Source organism: Phoenix dactylifera, chromosome 3, assembly GCF_009389715.1.
Source record: "Phoenix dactylifera cultivar Barhee BC4 chromosome 3, palm_55x_up_171113_PBpolish2nd_filt_p, whole genome shotgun sequence".
Classification (NCBI taxonomy): Eukaryota; Viridiplantae; Streptophyta; class Magnoliopsida; order Arecales; family Arecaceae; genus Phoenix; species Phoenix dactylifera.
Genome location: NC_052394.1, coordinates 11,342,657 through 11,358,384, shown reverse-complemented (window position 1 = coordinate 11,358,384; position 15,728 = coordinate 11,342,657). Strand labels below are relative to the sequence as shown.

Here is a 15,728-nt window from a genome sequence, read left to right as displayed (position 1 = left end):
CACTAGGATCGGCTTTTGTGTTGAGAACTATAAAGGTTGGCTCTTTAGCCTGCTGGATTGATCGGCCTGCTAGTTGCCTGCTCCTCATTCTTAGTCCCAGTTGGCCTAGGTGGAGAACTTCGATCTTTTTCAAGCATAAGATTGTAGGTTAGGAGTACTCGAAGGTTCAGTTCTTAAGTTGTTCACATCGAAAGACCACATGGTTGTTAACCAAGGTGATGGAGCTAGGCTTCCTGGGTCAGCTTAGACTTCAGCTCTCCAGAGCTTGTTAGATCCTTTTGGTGGATGGATCTAGTTAGCTTTAAGGTCGCCTAGAGATTGCCATCTCCACTCGGGTTGTCCTAGCCTAAGAGGTTGTTTAGCTCGCCAAGTCCTCGACGCAAGGGCTAATGGAATGAAAGTGGATCTCCACCTAGGCCATCTAGACTTGGAGAGGTTGGTTAATTCATTAGGTCTTCAGAGCAAGAGCTGGTGGAATCGAGGTATAACTCCATGGAAGTTCTTGAAGGTTTAGCTTCCTAGCCATGTAAGCTTATATGATGGAGGTGCTGCCTCTTTGAGGCTGTTAGATGGCTAGATTAAGTGTGTTCCAAGCTTACTTAACTGTGTGTCGAGAAGATTTAACTGTGTACCAGGCTAGATTAAGTATTCAAACATTGATTAACTGTGTGCCAAGCTTACTTAAATATATGACATGCTATATTGCCTATATACCAAGCTTACTAACCTAATTGCAATGGTGAGTTAACTGTGTTCGAGGCTATATGAATGAAGTTCCAAGCTTATTTAACTAATTGCAATAGTGACAAATCCACCATACCTATCAATATCATAAAAATCAGATTATTTATCACTCACTCATTATTTATTTATTTATTTATTCATTATTTTATTTCATTGAAATATATTTATTTATAATCATTACTTATTTATTTATTTATTCATATATATATATATATATATTTATTTATTTATTTATTTATTTTTTCTTTTTTTTCTTTTCTTCTATTTTCTCCTCCCGTGAGGCCGGCAGCGCCATAAGGTGGTCGGGCCGTGGCGGCCGCCGGAGAGGGCCTGGCCGCAGTCGGTGGCAGCCGCAACGACTTTATTTATTTATTTATTTATTATTTTATTTCATTATAATATATCTATTTATTATCTTATTTATTTATTATTCATTCATTCATATATATATATATATGCATTTATTTATTTCTTCTTTTTCTTTCCTTTTTCTTCTTTTTTTTCTTTTCTTTTTCTTTTTTTTTCTTCTCTTCTTCCCTTCTTCTTTTTTCTTCTTTCTTTTTCTTTCTTCTCCTCCCGCGAGGTTGGCGGTGCCCGAAGGGGGCTAGGCCGCAGTCAACAGTAGCGTCTGCGGCCTGCTGATGGCCGTTGCAACCAACCCCCTTTTCCTTCCTCTTCTTCGGTGGGAATGGGAGATCACTAAGGGCGGAGGCATTTTCGTCTCATAATGAAATATTGAAATATAACTGGAACGGTTGTTAAACTACCAGTCAACAGGGATTAAAAGTTAGAGTCTGGTCAAAAAAAGGACCGGTCATTAGTTTCCCCTAAAAAGAATTTAAGTAGAGGGATCCCTCTAAATCATTAGGCCTTGATTGATTGGCCTAGAGTACTCGACCTAGAGTGTTTGGCCTAGGAGCTTGACCTCGACCATCGGGAGCTCGGTTATCAGGAGCTTGGTCATAGGATGCTTGGCCTGGAAGCACTTGTTTGAGAGCTCGGTCTAGGAGTGCTCACTTAGGAGCTCGGCCTAGAGTGCTCAGTATGGAAGCTTGTTCTGAAGTGCTTGGTCTGAACTACTCGATCTAAAATGCTCAGCATCCTGGTTTCTAAGCACGCGCCTCCGTGCAAAGAGAAGGAGGTGCTTGGGGCAATTGTGAAAAAGAAGTCGGGCGTAGAGGTAGGCATGAAAGCTTAAGGGTAGAGTTGATAATAGGTCGAGCCTAAACTCTAATTCATTTTTAGTTGAACTTTGGGCTAGATCTATTTAAAATTTTGATATTTTTTGTGCCTAAACCCGGCCCATGATCGGCTCTATTTGAGGGCCTCTTTGTGGGAGCTTCTCGGCATAAGAGCATTAGAGCTTTTCTTTAGGAGCTTCTTTCTAATGAGAGCTTGAAAGCTTCCCTTTGGGAGCTTCTCGCCGGTTGTGTTTGAGAGGCTCATGCCAATAGTACCTTTGCATTTGGATTCCCTTTTCTATTTATATAAAGGAGGGGAACGTAGATCTATTACGATCTAGAGGCAGAAATCAAAGGATTGCTATAATCTTCTTCTTTATTTGGATTCCGCCAAAAATTCAAATATATCATATTCTCCTTCTTTATTTGGATTACCACCAAAAATTTAAATTATTCAAATTTAATTGTTTTTTAAATATCTACCATGTGCCAATAGATAGATTATATTTAGGCCAGATCAGGGTGCCAATCTGGGCTGTCTCGAGGCCAATGCAGCTGTGTAAAAAAAGTTATTGCACAATGTATACACGGATGACGAGGAGAATACTGCTTCTTGACTTATGGATAGTCCCTCACGGCAGTTGTGCAGTGCATGGGGGTTGCATGGGTGACAGGTGGGCCTTCAGAACCATCCCATCAATCACCACACAGCAAGGGCCAGAGCAGAGTAGTTTGGGAAATATTTTTCTAAATGCCGTTTGATCCACGAATGGTGTTGAAGAAAATGACGGTCACCCCACCACCATCTGTTTTTCCAAGTAAATAAATTTTTTTTCCATAAATATCTTTGTAAAAATAAAAAATTTTACATGAATACACTTTCAAAATTAATATTTGCATGTATATTTTTATAAAATATTTATTTTGCTATTATATTCTTTTTTTTATACTTATTTTTACATATGTATCCATGTTATCTAACGCCGTTAAAAAATTAACGGTTTTAAATTAAAATAACTAAAATATTCTTAATGGATGGACATGTAAATAAAAAATTTTATAAGGATATACAAGTAAATAGAAACTTTACCATATAAGAATTTGGGCAAATCTAATTAGCCATATCATAACTATGAGGTGCTAGGCGACTCATGACTTGAGACTTGCAATTGGCCTCCAGTCATGATGGGTGACCCATGACCTACTAATTGAGTCCATCTCCAAGCCAGACCTTCTTCCAAAATCCAATTCCATTGGAGAACACTGGCACATGACCCATATTTAGTTGAGTGTTCCCTCACTTTCTCCCTTCAAAAGTTAAAAGAAACAAAAACCAAAAAATAGAAGGAAAAAAAAAAAGGCCAGCTACCGCGCCACCAGAGGTATCAGCAGTGTAATAGATCTCGAGAGAGAATCCTGACGGGCCGGGGTTCCTTTGGATTCTGGGAACCTATGCTTGTTGCTATACTTCCACACTTGAACCCTACTCCCCTTAGGGCTTTTCCTCCTCATTGGCTGGCATTTCCCATCCCTTTAGAGAATGATAAGGCCATGGGAGCAAGCTAACAAGCTCCTAAGAAACCCATATCTCCATCCTATCTGCCTTGAAAACCCGCCATAAATTCACTTAAAAACGACCAATAGTACTGTTGGGGGAAAAATATAAGGCATCCTGGAGCGAAAGGCGCCGACCAGGAAGCTCCCGACCAGGAAGCGCCGACCAGAAAGCGCCGACCAAGAAGCGCCGACCAGGAAGCACCGACCAGGAAGTGCCGACCCGGAGAGCGCCGACCAGAAGCGTCCGACTTGATGACGCTCGGACTAGAATGCGCCCAGCTTGGCAACTGGCTCGGCATCCGACCAGGTGCCGAATTTCAAAATGCCTTGTCCAAATATTCGACCCCGGCCTAACTCCTTAAGGGAGTCTGACTCCAGATACGCAACCTCACCGTATCCTGCCACTGTCGTCAAACTATTATTGCGCATGGCCTCTGCAGGCCTCCAGCACACTCAACCATTAAATGGGCATGGTTCATGATGATCTCCAGTTCACTCAACCATCAAAGCGTATGACCTCTCCCGACCCCCGGTTCACTCAACAATTAAAGCGTATGGCTTCTGTCGTCTACGGACATTGAGCCTCTTACGGCAAACCTACTTGACAACTGATGATAGCATGATTCAACGATGACTCGAGAGTTTCGACCTAATCTCCTCACACGATCGGGCATTAATTTCCACTCCATACCAGATTGTACGACAGGCCGTTTGCCCTGTCACATCACAGGTAACCCAGCTCCCTCTATAAAAAGGGGACTCCTCCATTTTAAGAGGGGGGCGGAAAGCAAAAAAACCCAGACTCTCTACTATTGTCTCCATTCTCACACTTGCCCCCTCTGACTTAAGCATCGGAGGGCCGGCTTCTTGCAGGTCTTCTGGAGGATGCCACGCGTCGACGGACCGCCGCCGATCACCGCCGATTCTCACCGGAGCTCCCCCTTCCTGGCCCAGCGGTCGCCCCCGGATCCAATTTTCAGCAACAGTTGGTGCTAGAGGAAGGGCCCGAGTCGCGGCCATGAAGCTGAGAAGCAAGGGAGCTTCTAATGTCTCCCGACGTCCTCCAACTAGTCCTGGACATTCTGTCCAAAACTCGCCACCTCCGGCTGATTCGACTCCGCAAGTTCGGCCGGAGCAGTTTGATGCCCTGGTGCAACAGGTACAGGCTTTGGCCACCGCTGTCCAAAACCTGCAACCCGAGGGCGTCCCAGCAGCACCGCTTCCTCAGGCCCTGGTCCAACTGGTGCCCCCTCCAAGTGGACCGGCCCCCCAAGGCCGCGATCTCCACGCCTCTTCAAGGGCCAACGGTGAGGAGCGGTGCCGCTGCCAGGGTTCCGCCTGACCATTCTCCTGGAGGGAGCCCCTAGCGAGGGGTCCAGGCGACTGGCCACAACCGTCAGAGGTCGAATCAGTCCCAGGACAACCCGCACCCGAACAGACCACTGTGGCGATCCCTCGGAATGATGAACTCGACAAAAAAGTCGAGAAGCTGGAGCACCAGATTGAAGCACTCAATGGCAAGAGGAGGAGATGTGAGGGTGACTACGAGTTTACCATGAAGTCCCCTTTCTCTCACCAGATCGAGGAGGAGCCGGTCCCGCCGAGGTTCAAGATGCCACAGGTGGAGCCCTACAATGGCAAGACCGACCTCCTCGACCACCTGGAAAGTTACCGGGCCTTGATGGCACTCTAAGGATCCTCGGAGGCCATGCTCTGCAAGGCCTTCCCAGCAACGCTTCGAGGAGCAGCTCGGCTTTAGTTCACCGGATTGAAATCCAGCACAATCTCCTCTTTTGAGCAGCTCGGCAGGCAGTTCGCTACTAACTTTGCTGCCAGCCGACCCCAGCGTCGGACTTCGGACTCCCTCCTCGATATAAAGCAAAGGGAGGGAGAGTCGCTGGGGGAATACTTGGACCGTTTCACTGCCGCAACTTGGGAGGTCCGTGAGCTTGACCAGTCAATAGCCATGTCGGCACTCAAGACTGGAGCCCGGTCTTATAGGTTTCTCTTCTCCATCGAGAAGAATTTCCCAGCCGACTTCGCCGAGATGCTAGTCCGGGCGCGAAAATACGCGAAGGCTGAAGAAGCTGTTGCTTCTAGACGTGGTGGGGCCGAGCAGGCCTCCAAAAAGCAAAAGAGGCATCGCGAGGAGTGCGGCCGCCCCAGAAGCCCGTCTCCGCGCCGAGCAAAGAACCCGCCTCGCCCGAAGAGTCCGCCTCGGCTGCGGGGACCGCCCCGACTTCGGTCCCCGCCACGTCCGAGATCCCCACCGCGTCCCCGCATATCCAATGGGAGGTACGAGAACTACACTCCCCTTAACACTCCTCGAACTGAGATTCTCTTGGAGATCCAGGGTCAGGATTATTTCTGGCCTCCGCCACCAATGCGGGACCCCGGGGCCTGGCGCAATCCCAAGAAGTACTGCCGTTTCCACCGGGATCACGGCCATGATACGGAAGACTGCTTTCAGCTTCGGGACGAGATCGAGGCGCTCATCCGCCGAGGAGTGCTTAACCGGTTCGTGCAGAACCGGCGTAAAAAGAAGAGGCCAGTAGAGGACGCCGCACAGCATGGAGAGCCGAACGCCAACAAGCCCATTGCTGGCACCATCAACACCATAGAAAGGAGATCCCCAGCTGGGGAACCAGCTGAAGAAGGGCTTCCACTAAAGCGCTCCCGCAATTCTGAAGTCATCTCCTTTTCGAACGAGGACCTGAAGGGAGTCGAAACTCCCCATGATGACGCTGTGGTCATCTCTATGGTCGTAAACAAGTTTGATGTAAAACGTGTCCTAGTTGATAATGGAAGCTCGACGAATGTTTTGTATTTTGAGGCCTACTCTAGAATGGGGATGGCAGAAAAGCAGCTACGGAGAAAGAGTGCTCCGTTGGTCGGATTTACTGGAGACTCAGTTCCAGTAGAGAGCGAGATCGACCTCCTAGTCACAGTCGGACTCGCCCCCAGGAAAAGTACCGTGAAGATGAATTTCCTCGTGGTGCATTTGCCCTCGGCCTATAATGCCATCCTCGGACGACCGGGGCTCAACGCCCTTCGCGCCGTGGTCTCAACCTGCCACATACTTGTGCATTTCCCCACCAGCCAAGGAGTCGGCGAAGCCCGTGGGGACCAGGCAGTAGCAAGGCGGTGCTACATGGCGACCCATGCAGCCAAGCAACCGGCCGAAGTGTCGACCTCACCAGCAGACGATCAGCCCACGGCTGAAACTCTAGAGACACGGGTCGGTCCTCAAAAGCAGCGGGTCGAGCCTAGTGAGCTACTCATTCAAATTCCTTTGCAAGAAAATTTTTTCAAGCTAACCGTGCAGGTCGGCTCCGACCTCGATGATCACGAGAGAGATTGCCTCGTCAACTTCCTGCGAAACAATGCAGATATCTTTGCCTGGTCGCCCGCTGATATGACAGAAATAGATCCGGAGGTTGCGGTCCACCGTCTCCAAACGAAGCCAACCTGCAAGCCAGTGCGGCAAAAGAAGCGGAGTGCTGCTCCGGAACGACAATGAGCGGCGGCTGAGGAAGTCGACAAACTCCTCAAAGCCGGTTTCATCCGGGAGATACCCTACCCAGAGTGGCTCGTCAATGTAGTCCTTGTCAGAAAAGCCAATGGAAAGTGGCGCATATGCGTGGACTACACCGACCTGAACAAGGCCTGCCCAAAGGACAGCTTTCCACTCTCAAGCATCGACCAGCTCGTGGACTCCACCTCGGGGCATGAGCTCCTAACATTCATGGACGCCTTCTCAGGGTACAACCAGATCCGAATAGCGCCGGAGGATAAAGAAAAGACAGCCTTCATTACTGACGGAGGCACCTATTGCTACAAAGTAATGCCTTTCGGCCTAAAGAATGCTGGAGCAACTTATCAAAGGCTGGTTAGCCGAATCTTCAAAGACCAAATAGGCCGAAATATGGAGGTCTATGTCGACGATATGTTGGTGAAGAGCCGAATGGCGAAGGATCACATGGCTGACCTCGACGAAGCATTCACCATGCTTCGGAGATACCGGATGAAGCTCAACCCTGCAAAATGTGCATTCGGGGTCACCTCGGGCAAGTTCCTCGGGTTCGTGATCACCCAATGGGGAATTGAAGCCAATCTCGAGAAGATCCGGGCACTCCAGGAGATGGTGCCCCCAAGGACGGTAAAGGAGGTACAGCGGCTCACGGGACGGGTCGCTGCTCTCGGGAGATTCGTTTTCCGATCAGCCGACGCTGTCTCCCGTTCTTCGCGGCTCTCAAGCAGCCGAAAAACTTCTTGTGGTCGGTGGAATGCCAGCAAGCCTTTGAAGAGATAAAGCGTCTTCTCGCTTCTCCTCCTTTGCTCACAAAGCCTCAACAGGGCGAGCTCCTTTATCTCTACTTGGCTGTTTCCCCAGTTGTAGTGAGCTCGGTCCTGGTTCGAGAGAAGAATAAGCTTCAAAGACCGGTATACTACACTAGCCGGGTCTTAAAGCATGCTGAGACCCGGTACTCCAAGCTGGAAAAGACCATCTTTGCTCTGGTCATCTCAGCCCGGAGGCTCCGGCCCTATTTTCAAGCTCACACGGTGGCCATACTCACCGACCAGCCAATGAAGTAGATCCTGCAACAATCAGATCGTGCTGGGCGGATTACGAAGTGGGTAGTCGAGCTCGAAAAGTTCGATCTTGAATACCGACCAAGGCCAGCAATTAAAGCCCAGCCGCTTGCCGACTTTATTGTGGAATGCACTGTGCCCGACGAACCCGAGCCTGTGCCTACGGTGGAGGAGCCCCCAGAGCAGCTGTGGACCTTGTATGTGGATGGCTCCTCGACCTCGGGGGGTAGCAGAGCCGGCCTCATCCTCACCAGCCCAGGGGGAGTAGTGGCGGAACAAGCTCTACGCTTCGAATTTCCCGCCTCGAACAATGCGGCGGAGTACGAAGCACTTATTGCCGGACTCAAGCTGGCTAAGGAGCTGAAGGTCGGGAACCTGAAGCTTTTCAGCGATTTCCAGCTAGTTGTAAGCCAAATCTTGGGAGACTTCGAAGCCAGGGAGCAATCAATGCAGAAACATCTCCAGAAGGTGCGGGATCTTACTTCGGCTCTGAGCTCTTTTCACATCCAACACATCGCCAGGTCGGAGAATCTCAGAGCAGATCAATTATCGAAGTTAGCGTCCTCCCGCATGAGCGAGCTCCCCAAAGCAGCAGCATTGGAGTATCTCCAAGTGCCCAGCACGGAGGAACCCGAGCCGGCCCTTTGTGTCGAAGTCGAGCCGAGCTGGATGGACGAGCTCATCAGCTACCTGCAGGACGAAATCCTCCCTAGTGATGAGCGCGAGGCTCGCCGAGTCAAGCGTCTAGCCGCTCGGTACCTATTGCACGAAGGCAAGCTCTACCGAAGATCTTTTACCTCCCTCCTCCTTTGATGTCTTCGCCCAACCGAGGCGGATTATGCAATGCGGGAAGTCCATGAAGGAATTTGCGGAAACCATTTGGGAGGCAGAGCACTGGCCCACAAGATTCTCCGCCAGAGATAATATTGGCCGACACTCCAAAAGGATACGCTAAACTTCGTCCGGAGATGCGACCGGTGCCAGAGGAATGCCAATATTCAACGACGACCCTCGGCCCCGTTGACCTCGATCAGTTCCCCCTGGCCATTCGCCCAATAGGGAATTGATATCTTGGGACCATTCCCCCTGGCAACCGGGCAAAGAAAGTTTCTGGTCGTCTCCATTGATTATTTCACTAAGTGGGTGGAAGCCGAGCCGGTCGCCCGGATCACCGAGCAAAAGATGCGGAATTTCGTCTGGAAGTCAATAATTTGCAGATTCGGACTCCCCCGCATCCTCATATCAGATAACGGCCGCCAGTTCGACAACGTTCGATTCAGGAAGTTCTGCTCCGAGCTTGGCATCGACCACCGCTTCACCTCGGTCGCGCATCCTCAGACATGGAGAAACCGAGGTAACGAATCGAACTATTTTGCAGGGGCTTAAAGCCAGGCTCGACCAGTCCAAGGGACAGTGAGTCGAGGATCTATACAATGTCCTGTGGGCTTATCGGACCACGTTCCGTATACCCACCGACGAGACTCCCTTCAATTTGACATATGGAACAGAAGCCGTCATCCCATTGGAGATCGGACTCCCTTCCCCGAGGGTCGAGCATTATGATGCCGGCTCCAGCTCTTCGCAGCTCAGAAACAACCTGGACCTAATCGAGGAGACAAGAGAAGCCGCCCGAGTCCGCATGGCGGGATACCAACAAAAGACGGCACAATACTACAACGCCAGGGTCAAAGTTAAATCTTTCAAAATGGGGGATCTCGTCCTCAGAAGGGCCGAAGCTTCTCGGCCAACCGAGCAAGGAAAGTTGGCTCCGAACTGGGAAGGACCCTACCGGATCGCGCGCGTCCAGCGGCCCGGAGCATACAGACTGGAGTCTCTGGAGGGGACCCCCATTCCACGAAGCTGGAGCTCTGAAAATCTCCGGGTGTACTACCTGTAGGACCCCGGGGGGTCCTCTGATCGGAACATAAATCTCGCCTTCTCCATAATTTCTGCAATCATTTAACCAGTGTTCCTCCTAATGACTACATATTTCATGATTCTCAGACGACCTGGCCCGGCTCGTGCATACGACCTCGTGCGGACATTAACACCGGGTGCCTTGGCCAGAAGTCTGGAGTGCATTATGTCGAGCTCGGTCTTGATCTCACTCAAATACCTTGTCTAAGGCCGGGATGTCTCGAGGTCGACAGTGCGTTCTCAGATCCCTCGACCTTGGAAAGCATCGCAGGTGGATAGAGCGTGCCCAGACCACACGATCTCGCGTACGATTTCTCGACTAAGATCGGGATGCCCCGAGTGTCGACAGTGCGTGCCCAGACCCCTCGACACCTCGAAAAGATGGGGTAGTACCTTCGCGGCCCTCCGTGGCGCTCAGCACCAACAACGGGGTAGTACCTTCGCGGCCCCCCGTAGCGCCTTCTCGACTAAGGTCGGGATGCCCCAAATGTCGACAGTGCGTGCCCAGACCCCTCGACACTTCGGAAGGACGGGGTAGTACCTTCGCGGCCCTCCATGGCGCTCAGCACCAACAACGGGGTAGTACCTTTACGGCCCCCCATAGCGCCTCCTCGACTAAGGTCGGGATGCCCCGAGTGTCGACAGTGCGTGCCCAGACCCCTCGACACTTCGAAAAGACGGGGTAGTACCTACGCGGCCCCCCGAAACGTTCGTGATCGACAACGGTGCTCCCGAAAGGTCCGCGGATAATAAAGCGACGCCCACAAATCAATGGGTTATTCCTCCTAATGCGCCGGCGTCCCCAGGGAGCGGACCCCGAGCAGAAGAGCGCCCTCAAAAATTAACCGAGGAGCAAAACTGCCAACCTCGCCCAGGACGCTCGACTCTGACACTACAAAAGGTACATTTTAATCAAAGGTTGCATTATTTCATTCGTTCCTGCACCTATTAAGTTCTTAAATAAAGCCCCGACTAGCGCCAGGGCGTTCAGCCGGGCCGATTGTCGCCTGGCCTCACCTGCCCCGCATGCACTGCTCGACGCCGAACCTTAGCTCGGTTTATACCGGCAGCTCGACGAAACCCTATCCCAAGCTTGAGACCCTTATCGGACCCGTTTAAGTCGGAGAAGTCCTACAATCCGCCTCGGCCACTAGAGGTCCGAGCTCGCGGAGTACGAGTAAAACTTGAGTCAGGCTAGTGACCTTTGGTCCAGGGCTCGGCAGAATTCTACGCCGAGTTCGAGAAGGCTTAATGAGCCCGGGTATATCTTTTGGACCTGGACACCGCAATATCGCTGGTCGAAGGTTCGAGCAGCGGGAACTTAGGACCCGAGCTCAAAGACTTGGCAAATATGCCGAGCCTAAACCTAAGTCTAACCACACAACGGATGCAGTCGAGGCCGCAGAGCCCGTCTATAAGGTGAATTCGATCGAAGAAATTTACATTTATTGAGGAACAAAACTTGGATCAATCATAGAAAAGTATACTCATTTAAAAGAAAAGCCCGAGGGCCAAGTCAAAATCGAGGCTTGGCCGTATAACAACGTGAAGGCCATCCTTCTTTACACAAATGATAAAAAGATACAAAAAATGACCGTCCTACGGCTCGGCCCTATTGTCTTCGGCGGTTCCGGGGGCAGCTGGTTCCTCCGCGGCCAAAGCCTCGGCATGGCCGTCTTCGGCAGCCTTGGGAGCAGCCTCAGGCGCTCCTGCTGAACCCTCCTCAGCAGCGGACCCAGTCTCCTCGGCGGCCTCGTCGACCGCCGGAGTACCTGCCTCGAACTCGACCCCCGCTCCCGGTTGAAGCAGATCGAGGTCGAAGTTGGGGAGGAACCGCCGTAGTTGATTGCGAAAGTCATTGAAGCCTTGGGTGAGCCCGTTCACCCCCTCCTCCTCGAGCAGGTCGCGGAACTCTTCCGATTCGCGGAAGAGTTCGACAGCATTTCGGGCCTGCTCCCTGGCCGCCTTCTCCCGAGCCTCGTGTTGCTCGGCCTTCTGCTCCAAATTTCTTATCTCCTGCTCACGGACGGCGAGCAGGGATTGAGCCTCGGACAAACGGGCCTCGGCAGCCCGCACCTCTGACCTGGTCAGAGCATGGCCGGCCCTTTCTTCCTCAAGCGTCATGTTGAAGAGACGGACCTCGTCCTCAGTGGCCCCCAGTCTGAGCAGAAGCTCTTTCTTTTGGAGCCCGGCCTCTGCCAACTTGCTTTCGGCCTCCGCCAATTTATTCTCAGCTTCTTCTTGCGCTCGTGCACTTCGGCGAGCTCGTTCCTTGTAATCTGCACCGATTGAAATCAGCGTCTCGACCTCGTGAAGGTGCTGCAAGCGGGGCAAAGAAGAGTTGAGCCAAAGATGAAACGAAGGCATAAAAAACGTGAAAGACAGTAGATAAAGAACGAACTTATCCGAACAGCGGAGATGCGAGCCGAATCCAAGAACTGGTTCATGCTCAAGGCCCGAATTTTTGCCATGTCGGCGGGAAGGAGTGCACCGCGGAAGAATTGCCGCGCCTTCTCAGCGTTCTCAAGGGCTGAGTCGCCCTCGAACACCGCCCAGTCTGGGGTATAGGGCCGCCTTCCTTGTCGGCCCCCTCCCTCCGACGGGTCGGGGAGGCTGGTCCTAGCCACCTCCGGCGAGGTCCTAGCCACCTCCGGCGAGGTCAGCCTTGCCGCCTCTCGGCTGCTGCCCGGCTTGGATGCCGGGCGCTCGGGTCGGACTGGAGGCCGACCAGGAACCTGCGAAATTGGCGCCAGGCACGGGAGCGCCGTCATAGCTCCAGCAGAGCCCGCGCCCCTAGAGCTTGAGCCCACCCTCCGACCAGCCTCGGAGGGCTCGGCACGAGGAACCGAGATCTTCACCTTCTTTTTTTGGCTCGGGCGGCTCTCCCGCGAGCTCGGCCGCCCTTCTCTTGAACCGAGCATACAGAGCATTACTTTTGGTCACCATTTTTGCAATATCTGCAAAGATGAGCGAAAGAAGTTTTAGTTAAATATCGTGAGGAAAAGGCAAAGGGGAAAATTCCTTAAAAATACCACCTATCCGGAGGGCGCGCCGAGCTCAGACCGACATTGATTAGAGCATCTTCGCTCATAAGGCCGCCCAGAAGAATGCCATCCCCGAGGCTGCGGATGGCGTCAAGGATCCCCTGCTCACGCGAGGAAAGCCTGGGGAGTTTGTTGGCGGTCTTGAGTCGGCTCTGCCTCCACCTAGGGTCGAACCCCCACGACCACTCGGAACTCAAATATAAAAATTTCTTCTTCCAGTCGTGAATAGACGACGGGGGCGCCATGGAAGAGTGGCCGACCCGCCCGAAAGGCGATGTAAAGCCACTCTCCGTCTCCCGGGTTAGACTTTAGTGAAAAAAGCCGCCGGAAGACATTCACAGAAGACGAGATCCCATATGCCACACACAGGGACAGGAACCCGATGATCGTCCTCCATGCATTTGGAGCAAGCTGCACTGGTACGAGTTGGTACTCCCCGAGCAGCTCCTCTAGCACACGGGGATCGGCCCTACGCACCGGGGTTTGTTCACAAACCCATGGAGGGGAAATCACAGGCCGGCCCAGAGTGCCTCCGAATACACTGCGATCCGGCCCACAAGGGGGTTCGTTACCCGATCCCCCAACCCAGCGGGTTCCAAACGGAACCCTCGCAGAGGAAAAAACCACTCCTCGACCATCTCAACCTCCAGCTCACTCATGGTGGACCCAACCTCACTTGGACCAAGACCCATTAGAAATAGGAAAGAAAAAGAAGGGAGGAAGAAGGTTTCAAGAGGGAGACACCTTAGGGGGTTCGCCGGAAGTAATGGCGGAACGTCGGAGCGGCCGCTTCGGACTGAGAAGGAAAAGAGAAGGAAAGAGAAGACAATAAGAGAGAAACCAGAAGAAGCCAGGCAGGGGTTTATATAGATCCCTCCAACAGCCCAGATTAGCGAGATGGAACGCCGCTCCCCGTCCAGATCGTGACGCATGTCGGCCCGAAAGTCAGAGTGCCGCATTAAATTCGGGCTAACGCTTCGAACACAGAAGCACCTCGTCGGATCGTGTGGCCCCATCATGAGCCCACGACGCGAGGACGCTTCGAAAAACGAAAAGGTACCCTAATGATGAAATATTTTGGGAAAGAGGAGACGCCGCCCACTAGAAGCGCCTCGAAGCGCGCGATAATTCAAAATTTTCCTAACCCGTATTAACCTAATTAAAACTACTTTCCGCGCTCGAGCTTGTGATCAGCTCGAACTCGGAAGTCGGGAGGTAGTATTGGGGGAAAAATATAAGGCATCCTGGAGCGAAAGGCGCCGACCAGGAAGCGCCGACCAGAAAGCGCAGACCAGGAAGTGCCGACCCGGAGAGCGCCGACCAGAAGCGTCCGACCTGATGACGCTCGGACTATAATGCGCCCAGCTTGGCAACTGGCTCGGCACCCGACCAGGTGCCGAATTTCAAAATGCCTTGTCCAAATATTCGACCCCGGCCTAACTCCTTAAGGAAGTTTGACTCCAAATACGCAACCTCACCGTATCCTGCCACTGTCGTCAAACTATTATTGCGCATGGCCTCTGCAGGCCTCCAGCACACTCAACCATTAAATGGGCATGGTTCATGATGATCTCCGGTTCACTCAACCATCAAAGCGTATGACCTTTCCCGACCTCCGGTTCACTCAACAATTAAAGCGTATGGCTTCTGTCGTCTACGGACATTGAGCCTCTTACGGCAAACCTACTTGACAACTGATGATAGCATGATTCAACGATGACACGAGAGCTTCAACCTAATCTCCTCACACGATCGGGCATTAATTTCCACTCCATACCAGATTGTACGACAGGCCGTTTGCCCCATCACATCACAGGTAACCCAGCTCCCTCTATAAAAAGGGGACTCCTCCATTTTAAGAGGGGGGGCGGGAAGCAAAAAAATCCAGACTCTCTACTGTTGTCTCCATTCTCACACTTGCCCCCTCTGACTTAAGCATCGGAGGGTCGGCGCCGGAAATTCCGGCCATCGGCTTCTTGCAGGTCTTCCGGAGGACGCCACGCGTCGACGGACCGCCGCCGATCACCGCCGATTCTTACCGGAGCTCCCCCTTCCTAGCCCAGTGATGGGGACATCAGAGCCCTTCATCCAGATGATCCTGAGCCCCCGGATTGAGTCAGACCCGTTTATTTGCATATTTATTTTATTATTTTATTTCTGGGCTTGTTTGCATTCTAGGGTTTATTTGTAGTTTATGTTATTTCTGGGCTTATTTGCATTTTAGGGCTTATTTGTGTTATTTGTGGGTTTATTAGGATTTATATCTGTGTAAGGGGGGTTTATGCAAGTTGTATATTTGGGCCCTATATATAGGGAACTATTTTCATGATTAGGGTTTAATGAAGGTTTAAGAAATTTTCTCCCCCGTCTTCTCCTCCTCTCTTCTTCTCTTCTCTTTCTTCTCCTCCTCTTCCTCCTTCTCTTCTCCCTCTTCTTCTGTTTCTGTTCTCAAATTCCACTGAAGTCTTCCTTCCAGAATTGGTTCGGCATCAACTTGGTATCAGAGCAAGGCTGGTTTTGCCCCTATTGCTAAAGCCACAATCCAGCCTCTTCTTCCCTCGTTCACACCACAAACCCGCTTCCCCTTCTCAACCCTGTTCGCACCAGCCCGCACGCCTCCCTTCCCCATCACACCCGGGGCAGCCTTCACCCCACTCACCGCCAACAGCGCCCAAAGAGCAGCCGCCTGCGA

General features: G+C 51.7%; 1 protein-coding gene across 1 annotated transcript; it reads right to left on the bottom strand.

Annotated features, from left to right (window-relative positions):
• Positions 1 to 11,591: 11,591 nt before the first annotated feature.
• LOC120110101 (uncharacterized protein CG45076-like) lies at positions 11,592 to 12,763 on the bottom strand. The gene is made up of 2 exons (XM_039124038.1): positions 12,404 to 12,763; positions 11,592 to 12,311 (listed from the first exon to the last, which is right to left on the bottom strand). The coding sequence occupies exons 1-2, from the start codon at positions 12,761 to 12,763 to the stop codon at positions 11,592 to 11,594; spliced, it is 1,080 nt and encodes a 359-aa protein (XP_038979966.1).
• Positions 12,764 to 15,728: the final 2,965 nt, after the last annotated feature.